The sequence below is a fragment of the Salvelinus fontinalis genome, chromosome 15, assembly GCF_029448725.1.
Source record: "Salvelinus fontinalis isolate EN_2023a chromosome 15, ASM2944872v1, whole genome shotgun sequence".
Taxonomy (NCBI): Eukaryota; Metazoa; Chordata; class Actinopteri; order Salmoniformes; family Salmonidae; genus Salvelinus; species Salvelinus fontinalis.
Genome location: NC_074679.1, coordinates 1,785,396 through 1,799,278, shown reverse-complemented (window position 1 = coordinate 1,799,278; position 13,883 = coordinate 1,785,396). Strand labels below are relative to the sequence as shown.

At 45.4% G+C, this 13,883-nt stretch overlaps 1 protein-coding gene across 2 annotated transcripts in view; it reads left to right on the top strand.

The window, feature by feature from the left end:
• LOC129811258 (fibroblast growth factor receptor 3-like) overlaps positions 1-13,883 on the top strand; it is a 366,746-nt gene that overhangs the window by 174,603 nt on the left and 178,260 nt on the right. For both annotated transcript variants that reach the window (XM_055862424.1, XM_055862422.1), the window contains exon 5: positions 10,962-11,131. In XM_055862424.1, the coding sequence (XP_055718399.1) occupies positions 10,962-11,131 (170 nt within the window). The remainder of the gene's footprint in view (positions 1-10,961; positions 11,132-13,883) is intronic.

Below are 13,883 nucleotides of genomic sequence, written 5' to 3'. Positions count from 1 at the left end.
GGGATCAGAAACTAGGAGACTGAGGGATCAGAAGAGAGAGAGTGTTAGATCAGAAAGAAGAGAGTGAGGGATCAAAAAAGAGGAGAGTGGGGATAAGAAAATAGGAGAGTGAGGGATAAGAAAAGAGAGAGTGAGGGCTCAGAAAATAGGAGAGGTAAGGATCAGAAAAGAGGAGAGTGAGGGATGAGAAAATAGGAGAGTGAGGGATGAGAAAAGAGAGAGTGAGTGATCAGAAAATAGGAGAGTGAGGGATCAAAAAAGAGAGAGTGATAGATCAGAAAAGAGGAGAGTGAGGGATCAGAAAAGAGGAGAGTGAGGGATCAGAAAATAGGAGAGTGAGGGATAAGAAAAGAGGGAGAGTGATAGATCAGAAAAGAGGAGCGTGAGGGATAAGAAAAGAGGAGAGTGAGGGATAAGAAAAGAGAGAGAGTGATAGATCAGAAAGAAGACCGTGAGGGATTCGGAAAATAGGAGAGTGAGGGATCAGGAAAAAGAGAGTGATAGATCAGAAAAGAGGAGAGTGATAGATCAGAAAAGAGGAGCGTGAGGGATCAGAAAATAGGAGAGTGATAGATAAGAAAGAAGAGAGTGAGGGATCGGAAAATAGGAGAGTGAGGGATCAGAAAAGAGGAGAGTGAGGGATCAGAAAAGAGGAGAGTGAGGGATCAGAAAATCGGAGCGTGAGGGATAAGAAAAGAGGAGAGTGAGGGATAAGAAAAGAGAGAGTGATAGATCAGAAAAGAGAGAGTGATAGATCAGAAAAGAGAGAGTGATAGATCAGAAAATAGGAGAGTGAGGGATCAGAAAAGAGAGAGAGTGATAGATCAGAAAAGAGGAGCGTGAGGGATCAGAAAAGAGGAGAGTGGGGGATAAGAAAAGAGGAGAATGAGGGATAAGAAAAGAGAGAGTGATAGATCAGAAAAGAGAGTGATAGATCAGAAAAGAGGAGCGTGAGGGATCAGAAAAGAGAGAGTGATAGATCAGAAAAGAGGAGAGTGAGGGAACAGAAAAGAGAGTGAGTGATAGATCAGAAAAGAGGAGCGTGAGGGATCAGAAAAGAGGAGAGTGGGGGATAAGAAAAGAGGAGAGTGAGGATACGAAAAGAGAGAGTGAGGGATAAGAAAAGAGAGAGTGATAGATCCGAAAAAAGGAGAGTGAGGGATTAGATCAATTTAAACTAATTCAAATCAAATTGTGTTTGTCACATGCGCTGATCAATAAAAAATGTATATATACAGGGAGTACCAGTACAGAGTCAATGTGGAGGCTATATACAGGGGGTACCGGTACAGAGTCAATGTGGAGGCTATATACAGGGGGTACCGGTACAGAGTCAATGTGGAGGCTATATACAGGGTGTTACAGTACAGAGTCAATGTGGAGGCTATATACAGGGGGTACCGGTACAGAGTCAATGTGGAGGCTATATACAGGGGGTACCAGTACAGAGTCAATGTGGAGGCTATATACAGGGTATTACGGTACAGAGTCAATGTGGAGGCTATATACAGGGTATTACGGTACAGAGTCAATGTAGAGGCTATATACAGGGGGTACCGGTACAGAGTCAATGTGGAGACTATATACAGGGGGTACCGGTACAGAGTCAATGTGGAGACTATATACAGGGTATTACGGTACAGAGTCAATGTGGAGGCTATATACAGGGTATTACGGTACAGAGTCAATGTGGAGGCTATATACAGGGGGTACCGGTACAGAGTCAATGTGGAGGCTATATACATGGTGTTACGGTACAGAGTCAATGTGGAGACTATATACAGGGGGTACCGGTACAGAGTCAATGTGGAGGCTATATACAGGGTATTACAGTACAGAGTCAATGTGGAGGCTATATACAGGGGGTACCGGTACAGAGTCAATGTGGAGGCTATATTATTTTTATTTTTTTTATTTTTTTACCGTTATTTTACCAGGTAAGTTGACTGAGAACACGTTCTCATTTGCAGCAACGACCTGGGGAATAGTTACAGGGGAGAGGAGGGGGATGAATGAGCCAATTGTAAAGTGGGGGTTATTAGGTGACCATGATGGTTTGAGGGCCAGATTGGGAATTTAGACAGGACACCGGGGTTAACACCCCTACTCTTACGATAAGTGCCATGGGATCTTTAATGACCTCAGAGAGTCAGGACACCCGTTTAACGTCCCATCCGAAAGACGGCACCCTACACATATACAGGGTATTACGGTACAGAGTCAATGTGGAGGCTATATACAGGGTATTACGGTACAGAGTCAATGTGGAGGCTATATACAGGGGGTACCAACACAGAGTCAATGTGGAGGCTATATACAGGGGGTACCGGTACAGAGTCAATGTGGAGGCTATATACAGGGGGTACCGGTACAGAGTCAATGTGGAGACTATATACAGGGTATTACGGTACAGAGTCAATGTGGAGGCTATATACAGGGTGTTACGGTACAGAGTCAATGTGGAGGCTATATACAGGGTGTTACAGTACAGAGTCAATGTGGAGGCTATATACAGGGTGTTACAGTACAGAGTCAATGTGGAGGCTATATACAGGGTATTACGGTACAGAGTCAATGTGGAGGCTATATACAGGGGGTACCGGTACAGAGTCAATGTGGAGGCTATATACAGGGTGTTACAGTACAGAGTCAATGTGGAGGCTATATACAGGGTGTTACAGTACAGAGTCAATGTGGAGGCTATATACAGGGTATTACGGTACAGAGTCAATGTGGAGGCTATATACAGGGGGATACCGGTACAGAGTCAATGTGGAGGCTATATACAGGGGGTACCGGTACAGAGTCAATGTGGAGGCTATATACAGGGGGTACCGGTAGAGAGTCAATGTGGAGACTATATACAGGGTATTACGGTACAGAGTCAATGTGGAGGCTATATACAGGAGGTACTGGTACAGAGTCAATGTGGAGGCTATATACAGGGTATTATGGTACAGAGTCAATGTGGAGACTATATACAGGGTATTACGGTACTGAGTCAATGTGGAGGCTATATACAGGGGGTACCGGTACAGAGTCAATGTGGAGGCTATATACAGGGTGTACCGGTACAGAGTCAATGTGGAGGCTATATACAGGGTGTTACAGTACAGAGTCAATGTGGAGGCTATATACAGGGTGTTACAGTACAGAGTCAATGTGGAGGCTATATACAGGGTATTACGGTACAGAGTCAATGTGGAGGCTATATACAGGGGGTACCGGTACAGAGTCAATGTGGAGGCTATATACAGGGTGTTACAGTACAGAGTCAATGTGGAGGCTATATACAGGGTGTTACAGTACAGAGTCAATGTGGAGGCTATATACAGGGTATTACGGTACAGAGTCAATGTGGAGGCTATATACAGGGGGATACCGGTACAGAGTCAATTTGGAGGCTATATACAGGGGTTACCGGTACAGAGTCAATGTGGAGGCTATATACTGGGGGTACCGGTAGAGAGTCAATGTGGAGACTATATACAGGGTATTACGGTACAGAGTCAATGTGGAGGCTATATACAGGAGGTACTGGTACAGAGTCAATGTGGAGGCTATATACAGGGGGTACCGGTACAGAGTCAATGTGGAGGCTATATACAGGGGGTACCGGTACAGAGTCAATGTGGAGGCTATATACAGGGGGTACCGGTACAGAGTCAATGTGGAGGCTATATACAGGGGGTACCAGTACAGAGTCAATGTGGAGGCTATATACAGGGGGTACCGGTACAGAGTCAATGTGGAGGCTATATACAGGGTGTTACGGTACAGAGTCAATGTAGAGGCTATATACAGGGTATTACGGTACAGAGTCAATGTGGAGACTATATACAGGGGGTACCGGTACAGAGTCAATGTGGAGGCTATATACAGGGTATTACGGTACAGTGTCAGTGTGGAGGCTATATACAGGGTGTTACAGTACAGAGTCAATGTGGAGGCTATATACAGGGGGTACCGGTACTGAGTCAATGTGGAGACTATATACAGGGGGTACCGGTACAGAGTCAATGTGGAGGCTATATACAGGGGGTACCGGTACAGAGTCAATGTGGAGGCTATATACAGGGGGTACCGGTACAGAGTCAATGTGGAGGCTATATACAGGGTATTACGGTACAGAGTTAATGTGGAGGCTATATACAGGGGGTACCGGTACAGAGTCAATGTGGAGCCTATATACAGGGGGTACCGGTACAGAGTCAATGTGGAGGCTATATACAGGGGGTACCGGTACAGAGTCAATGTGGAGGCTATATACAGGGTATTACGGTACTGAGTCAATGTGGAGGCTATATACAGGGTATTATGGTACAGAGTCAATGTGGAGACTATATACAGGGTATTACGGTACTGAGTCAATGTGGAGGCTATATACAGGGGGTACCGGTACAGAGTCAATGTGGAGGCTATATACAGGGTGTACCGGTACAGAGTCAATGTGGAGGCTATATACAGGGGGTACCGGTACAGAGACAATGTGGAGGCTATATACAGGGGGTACCGGTACAGAGTCAATGTGGAGGCTATATACAGGGGGTACCGGTACAGAGTCAATGTGGAGGCTATATACAGGGGGTACCGGTACAGAGTCAATGTGGAGGCTATATACAGGGGGTACCAGTACAGAGTCAATGTGGAGGCTATATACAGGGGGTACTGGTTAGTCGGGGTAATTGTGGTAATATGTACATGTAGGTAGAGTTAAAGTGACTATGCATAGATAATATACAGAGAGTAGCAGCAGTGTACAATAGGGGTCTGGGTAGCCCTTGGATTAGCTGTTCAGGAGTCTTATGGCTTGGGGGTAGAAGCTGTTTAGAAGCCTCTTGGACCTAGACTTGGCGCTCCGGTACCGCTTGCCGTGCAGTAGCAGAGAGAACAGTCTATGACTGGGGTGGCTGGAGTCCTTTTTTAGGGCCTTTCTCTGACACTGTCTGGTATAGAGGTCCTGGATGCCATTGAATTTGTATATATTTTTAATGTTTTGAATTTAAGTATTTCAATTTTTTTATAACCATAATTGTATTTTTTTTAATTTATTTAACGAGGCAGGTCAGTTAAGAACAAATCTGGCAAACCTGGACGACACTGGGCCAATTGTGCTCCGCCCTATGGGACTCCCAATCACGGCCGGTTGTGATACAGCCAGGATTCGAACCAGGGTGTATGTAGTGATTCCTCTAGCACTAAGATGCAGTGCCTAAGACCGCTGCGCCACTCGGGAGCCCTAAGTCAGCTCTGGGGAGAAGGCTGCTTTACACATGAGCCCTCACACAGAGAGAGGAGGCCTCACACAGCGAGAGGAGCCCTCACACAGAGAGAGGAGCCCTCAGTCAGCTCTGGGGCGAAGGCTGCTTTACCCAATATCCTGTGTCATCTCTAGTTCTTCTGTTTCTCTTTCCCTCGCTGGAGAGGAGGCCTCACACAGAGAGAGGAGGCACACAGAGAGAGGAGCCTTCACACAGAAAGAGGAGGCACACAGAGAGAGGAGCCCTCACACAGAGAGAGGAGGCACACAGAGAGAGGAGCCCTCACACAGAGAAAGGAGCCCTCACACAGAGAGAGGAGGCACACAGAGAGAGGAGCCCTCACACAGAGAGAGGAGGCACACAGAGAGAGGAACCCTCACACAGAGAGAGGAGGCCTCACACAGAGAGAGGAGGCCTCACACAGAGAGAGGAGGCACACAGAGAGAGGAGGCACACAGAGAGAGGAGCTCTCACACAGAGAGAGGAGGCCTCACACAGAGAGAGGAGAAACACAGAGCATGATACTGTCTGTCTGTCTGTCTGTCTGTCTGTCTGTCTGTATGTCTGTCTGTCTGTCTGTCTGTGTCTGTCTGTCTGTCTGTCTGTCTGTCTGTCTGTCTGTCTGTCTGTCTGTCTGTGTGGTGTGTCTTATTGTCAACCCCTACACAAGGTCAGACAAGGGGTACACAGGTTCACAGGTCAGACTAGGACTACACAGGTTCACAGGTCAGACTATGGGTACACAGGTTTGACAGGGCTACACAGGTTCTTGTATCACAAGAGGAATGGACATTTGTGCACATTTGTGGCCTGCTGGAGGTCATTTTGCAGGGCTCTGGCAGTGCACCTCCTTGCACTAAGGCGGAGGTACCGGTCCTGCTGCTGGGTTGTTGCCCTCCTACGGCCTCCTCCACGTCTCCTGATGTACTGGCCTGTCTCCTGGTAGCGCCTGCATGCTCTGGACACTACGCTGACAGACACAGCAAACCTTTTTGCCACAGTTCGCATTGATGTGCCATCCTGGATTAACTGCACTACCTGAGCCACTTGTGTGGGTTGTAGACTCCGTCTCATGCTACCACTAGAGTGAGAGCACCGCTAGCATTCAAAAGTGACCAAAACATCAGCCAGGAAGCATAGGAACTGAGAAGTGGTCTGTGGTCACCACCTGCAGAATCACTCCTGTTTTGGGGGTGTCTTGCTAATTGCCTATAATTTCCACCTTTTGTCTATTTCATTTGCACAACAGCATGTGAAATTTATTGTCAATCAGTGTTGCTTCCTAAGTGGACAGTTTGATTTCACAGAAGTGTGATTGACTTGGAGTTACATTGTGTTGTTTAAGTGTTCCCTTTATTTTTTTGAGCAGTGTATATATATATAAATAAAATAAAATTGTAGGCTTTGAGGGGATTCCTATGGTAGGTACACCTATAGCTCATCTCTTGGCAGTAGTACTGTAGACTACTTTATCACTGACCTCAACCCAGAGTCTCTCAGAGCGTTCACACTATCAGATCACAGCAAAATCACAGTCTACTTGAACAGAGCAATACTGAATCATGAGGCATCAAAGCCAAAGGAACTGAGTAATAATAAGAAATGCTATAGATGGAAGGAAAGTAGCGTGGAAACCTACCAAAAAACAATTAGGCCACAGCAAATTCAATCCCTTTTAGACTACTTCCTGGACTATCAAATCAAAAAATGTAAACAGAAAACCGAAGACAACGAACAACAATGATAAATGGTTTGATGAAGGATGCAAAAACTTAAGAAAGAAATTGAGAAACCTATCCAACCAAAAATGTAGAGACCCAGAAAACTTGAGTCTACACCTTCACTATGGCGAATCACTAAAACGATACGGAAATACACTACGGAAAAAGAAGGAACAGCACGTCAGAAATCAGCTCAATGTAATTGAAGAATCCATAGACTCTAACCACTTCTGGGAAATTTGGAAAACACTAAACAAACAACAAACCACTTCTCTAATCTTTTTGGCCTGATAACAAAGAACAAACACCAAAAACATATACATGATCAAATACATATCTAAGAAGCAACTATTAAAGACTACCAGAACCCACTGGATTCTCCAATTATATTGAATGAATGACAGGACAAAATACAAACCCTCCAACCTAAAAAAGCCTGTGGTGTTGATGGTATCCTCAATGAAATTATAAAATATACAGACCACAAATTCCAATTGGCTATACTAAAACTCTTTAACATCATCCTCAGCTCTGGCATCTTCCCCAATATTTGGAACCAAGCACTGATCACCCCAATCCACAAAAGTGGAGACACATTTGACCCCAATAACTACCGTGGGATATGCGTCAACAGCAACCTAAGGGAAAATCCTCTGCATTATCATTAACAGCACACTCATACATTTACTCAATGAAAACAATGTACTGAGTAAATATCAAATTGGCTTTTTACCAAATTACCGTACGACAGACCACGTATTCACCCTGCACACCCTAACAGACAAACAAACCAAAACAAAGGTAAAGTCTTCTCATGCTTTGTTCATTTCAAATTTGGCATGAGAGTCCGCAAATTGTATACAAATTGATGGAAAGTGGTGTCAGGGGAAAGACATTATAAAATCCATGTACACAAACAACAAGTGTGCGGTTAAAATAGGCAAAAAACACACCCATTTCTTCCCACAGGGTCGTGGGGTGAGACAGGGATGCAGCTTGAGACCCACCCTCTTCAACATAAATATATCAAGAAATTGGTGAGGGCACTAGAACAGTCTGCCGCACCCGGCTTCACCCTACTAGAATCTGAAGTCAAATGTCTCCTGTTTGCTGCTGATCTGGTGCTTCTGTCCCCAACCAAGGAGGCCCTACAGCAGCACCTAGATCTTCTGCACAGATTCTGCCAGACCTGGGCCCTCAGTAAGACAAAAAATAATGGTGTTCCAAAAAAGGTCCAGTTGCCAGGACCACAAATATAAATTCTATCTGGACACCGTTGCCCTACAGCACACAAAAAACTATACATAACTCGGCCTAAACATCAGCGCCACAGGTAACTTCCACAAAATGCTGTGAACAATCTGGGAGACAAGGCAAGAAGGGCCTTCTATGCCATCAAAAGGAACATCAAATACCTCTGGCTAAAAATACTTGACTCAGGTATCAAATCAAATCAAACTTTATTTGTCACATGTGCCAAATACAACAAGTGTAGACCTTACGGTGAAATGCTTACTTACAAGTGCAGTTCAAGAAGAGTTAAGAAAATATTTACCAAATAAACTAAAGTAAAAAATTATGAAAACTAATACAATAACATAACAATAACGAGGCTATATACAGGGGGTACCGGTACTGAGTCTGCGGGGGTACAGGTTAGAAGTAATTTGTACATGTATGTAGGGGTGAAGTGATTATGCATAGATAATAAACAGTGAGTAGCAGCAGTGTACAAAACAAATGGAGGGGGGGGGGGGGGGGGGGGGGGTCAAAGTAATAGTCTGGTGGCCATTTGATTTGTTGTTCAGTTATAGAACCCATTGTACTTTATGGTTTTGAGGTCTGGGGTCTGCTCCCCAACCAATAATTCACAAAATGGGACAAACACCAAATTGAGACTCTGCATGCAGAATTCTGCAAGAATATCCTCATAACATAAAACACCAAATAATGCATAGAGAGCAGAATTAGGCCGATACCCGCCAATTTTCAAAATCCACAAAAGAGCAGTTAAATTCTACAACCACCTACAAGGAATCAATTCCCAAACCTTCCATAACAAAGCCATCACCTACAGAGAGATGAACCTGGAGAAGAGTCCCCTAAGCAAGCTGGTCCTGGAGCTCTGTTCACAAACACAAACAGACCCCACAGAGCTCCAGGACAGCAACACAATTAGACCCAACCAAATCATGAGAAAACAAAAAGATAATTACTTGACACATTGGAAATAATTTTTTTTAAACTGAGCAAACTAGAATCCTATTTGGCCCTAAACAGAGAGTATACAGTGGCAGAATACCTGACCACTGTGACTGACCCAAACTTAAGGAAAGCTTTGACTATGTACAGACTCAGTGAGCATAGCCTTGCTATTGAGAAAGGCCGCCGAAGGCAGACCTGGCTCTCAAGAGAATACAGGCTATGTGCAACACTGCCCACAAAATGAGGTGGAAACTGAGCTGCACTTCCTAACCTCCTGCCAAATGTATGACTATATTAGAGACACATATTTCCCTCAGATTACACAGATCCAAAAATAATTTAAAAACAAATCCAATTTTGATAAACTCCCATATCTACTGGGAGAAATACCACAGTGTTCCATCACTGCAGCAAGATGTGTGACCTGTTGCCACAAGAAAAGGGCAACCAGTGAAGAACAAACACCATTGTAAATACAAGCTATATTTATGTTTATTTATTTTCCCTTTTGTAATTTAACTATTTGCACATAATATGGCATCTGAAATGTCTTTATTCTTTTGGAACTTTTGTGAGTGTAATGTCTACTCTTTATGTGTACTGTTTTATGTTCATTTTTATAGTTTTTTCACTTTTGTTTATGATCTACTTCACTTGATTTGGCAAAGTTAATAACATATGGGGCAGCAACACGACCAGGTGGAACCCTGACCCTCTCTCCTGTCCAATCAGAACCCCAACCCTCTCTCCTGTCCAATCAGAACCCTGACTCTCTCTCTCTCTCTCTCCTGTCCAATCAGAACCCCAACCCTCTCTCCTGTCCAATCAGAACCCTGACTCTCTCTCTCTCTCTCTCCTGTCCAATCAGAACCCCAACCCTCTCTCCTGTCCAATCAGAACCCTGACTCTCTCTCTCTCTCCTGTCCAATCAGAACCCTAACCCTCTCTCCTGTCCAATCAGAACCCTGACTCTCTCTCTCTCTCCTGTCCAATCAGAACCCTAACCCTCTCTCCTGTCCAATCAGAACCCTGACTCTCTCTCTCTCTCCTGTCCAATCAGAACCCTGTCCCTCTCTCTCTCTCCTGTCCGATCGGAACCCTGACCCTCTCTCTCTCTCTCCTGTCCAATCAGAACCCTAACCCTCTCTCCTGTCCAATCAGAACCCTGACTCTCTCTCTCTCTCTCCTGTCCAATCAGAACCCTGACTCTCTCTCTCTCTCTCTCTCTCTCTCTCTCCTGTCCAATCAGAACCCTGACCCCCTCTCTCTCTCTCCTGTCCAATCAGAACCCTAACCCCCTTTCTCTCTCTCCTGTCCAATCAGAACCCTCTCTCTCTCTCTCTCTCTCTCTCTCTCTCTCTCTCTCTCTCTCTCTCTCTCTCTCTCTCCTCTCTCTCGTCCAATCAGAACCCTAACCCTCTTTCTCGCTCTCTCCTGTCCAATCAGAACCCTCTCTCTCTCTCTCTCTCTCTCTCTCCCTCTCTCTCTCTCGCTCTCCTGTCCAATCAGAACCCTAACCATCTTTCTCTCTCTCTCCTGTCCAATCAGAACTCTCTCTCTCTCTCTCTCTCTCTCTTTCTCTCTCTCTGTCTCTCTCTCTCTCTCTCTCTCTCTCTGTCTCTCTCTCTCTCTCTCTCTCTCTGTCTCTCTCTGTCTCTCTCTCTCTCTCTCTCTCTCTCTCTCTCTCTCTCTCTCTCTCTCTCTCTCTCTCTCTCTCTCTCTCTCTCATGTCCATTCAGAACCCTAACACTCTCTCTCTCTTCCGTCCAATCAGAAACACCGTACTGGACCCGACCGGACCGCATGGAGAAGAAGCTCCTCGCCATCCCAGCAGCCAATACCGTCAAGTTCCGCTGCGCTGCTGCCGGCAACCCCACACCCTCCATCCATTGGCTGAAGAACGGGAAGGAGTTTAAGGGGGAGCAGAGGATGGGTGGAATCAAGGTGAGTCAGACAGCCAATTAGAAGTTAGTAGTCAGCAGAAGGTAAAACCAGAGTAGTCTCCTGTTTTAGAGTACTAACATAGTCCGTATCCAAAATGGCACCCTATTCCTTATAGTGCACCAGAGCACTACATAGAGCACTACATAGAGCACTACATAGACTACTACTTTTAAGTCCTGTTGGTCAAAAGTGATACACTGTATAAGGAATAAATAGGGTGCCTAGTTACCATCGTGCTGTGTTGAGAAAGAGCCCCTGGTCGCTGACTGTGTGTTTGAAGGCGTAAATATAAAAGGCATGGGAAACAGATGTTCAAATTGCCCAAGCAAGTGAAGTAGATAATTAACTAAAGTTACATATACAATAAAATCAACATTACACTCAAAAGTTCCCCAAAAATAGAGATGTTTCAAATGTCATATTATGTCTATATACAGTGTTGTAACGATGTGCAAATAGTTAAAGTACAAAAGGGAAAATAAATAAACATAAATATGGGTTGTGTTTACAATGGTGTTTGTTCTTCACTGGTTGCCCTTTTCTTCTTGTGGCAACAGGTCACAAATCTTGCTGCAGTGATGTCACTGTGGTATTTCACCCACTCACTCTTTGGATTCTTCAATTACATTGAGCTGATTTCTGACGAGCTGTTCCTTCTTTTTCCGTAGTGTATTTCTGTATTGTTTTAGTGATTCACCATAGTGAAGGTGTAGACTCAGGTTTTCTGTATTGTTTTAGTGATTCACCATAGTGAAGGCGTAGACTCAGGTTTTCTGGGTCTCTGTTTTTGGCTGGACAGGTTTCTACATTTCTTTCTTATGTTTTTGCATTCTTCATCAAACCGTTTGCCATTGTTATTAATTTTCTTATGTTGTCTGTTTGAAATGTTTAGATTTGATATTGAAGCTGAGTGGTCAAATATACTGTTTAGGTTTTCAGTGAAACAGTGGAACGTTTTGTCCAGGTATTGTCTGAAAGGGATTGAATTTGTTGTTGCCTAATTGTTTTTTGGTAGGTTTCCACACTACTTTCCTTCCATCTATAGCATTTCTTAATATTATTCAGTTCCCTTGGGTTTGATGCCTCATGATTGAGTATTGCTCTGTTCAAGTAGACTGTGATTTTGCTGTGGTCTGATAGGGGTGTCAGTGGGCTGACTGTTAACGCTCTGTGAGACTCTGGTTTGAGGTCAGTGATAAAGTAATCTACAGTACTACAGCCAAGAGATGAGCTATAGGTGAACCTACCATAGGACTCTGGGTTGAGGTCAGTGATAAAGTAGAGTACTGCTGCCAAGAGATGAGCTATAGGTGAACCTACCATAGGAGTCCCCTCGAGGCCTACCATTGACTATTGTCACGTTCCTGACCTATTTATGTTAGTTGTTATGTGTGTTAGTTGGTCAGGACGTGAGGTTGGGTGGGCATTCTATGTTTTCTGTTTCTGTGTTGGTTTTGGGTTACCTGGTATGGCTCTTAATTAGAGGCAGGTGTTTGGCGTTCCTCTAATTAAGAGTCATATTTAGGTAGGCGTTGTCACAGTGTTCGTTGTGGGTGATTGTCTCCTGTGTTAGTATGTATGTTCGTGCCACACGGGACTGTAGCGTTAGTTTGTTTCGTTTCGTTTCGATGTCGTCTGTTTCCTGTACGTGAGTTTATGTTTAGTTATGTAAGTTTATGTTCAGGTTTCGTCAACGTCGTTTTCTTGTTTTGTAGTTTTGAAAGTGTTTTGTTTCGTTTCGTGTTGCCATCGTATTTTATAATAAAGATGGCTTATTTCCCAAATGCTGCGTTTTGGTCTGAAGATCCTTCTCTCCTCACCTCATCCGAGGATGAGGAGAGCGTCAACCGTTACAGAATCACCCACCACGCTAAGACCAAGCGGCAAGGGAAAACTAAACGGAGTAAGGGACAGGAGAGAAAGGAGCAATGGACATGGGACGATGTATTGGACGGAAAGGGTTGCTACACTTGGGAGGAGATCCTGGCTGGTAGGGATCGCCTCCCATGGGAACAGCTGGAGGCACTGAGGAGAGCAGAGGCTACCGGAGAGAGGAACCGGAGCTATGAGGGAACGCGTCTGGCACGGAAGCCAAAAAAGCCCGTAAGTAATTCCCAAAAATTTCTTGGGGGGGGGCTAGGAGGTGGTGGGCCAAGGGCAGGTAGGAGACCTGCGCCCACTTCCCAGGCATACCGTGGAGAGCGGGAGTACGGGGAGGCGCCGTGTTACGCAGTAGAGCGCACGGTGTCTCCTGTACGAGTGCATAGCCCAGTGCGGGTTATTCCACCTCCCCGTACTGGGAGGGCTAGATTGGGTATTGAGCCAGGTGTCATGAGGCCGGCTCAACGCGTCTGGTCTCCAGTGCGTCTCCTCGGGCCGGCATACATGGCACCTGCCTTACGCATGGTTTCCCCGGTTCGCCTACATAGGCCGGTGCGGGTTATTCCACCTCCCCGCACTGGTCGGGCAACCGGGAGTATTCAACCAGGTAAGGTTGGGCAAGCTCAATGCTCAAGAGTGCCAGTACGCCTCCACGGTCTGGTATTTCCGGCACCACCTCCCCGCCCCAGCCTAGTACCTACAGTGTTTACACTACGCACTAGGCTACCAGTGCGTATCCTGAGCCCTGTTCCTCCTCCACGCACTCTTCTTGTAGTGCGTGTATCTAGCCCGGTGCCTCCAGTTCCGGCCCCACGCACTAAGCTACCAGTGCGTCTCCAGAGCCCTGTACAAACTGTATCTTCTCCCCCTA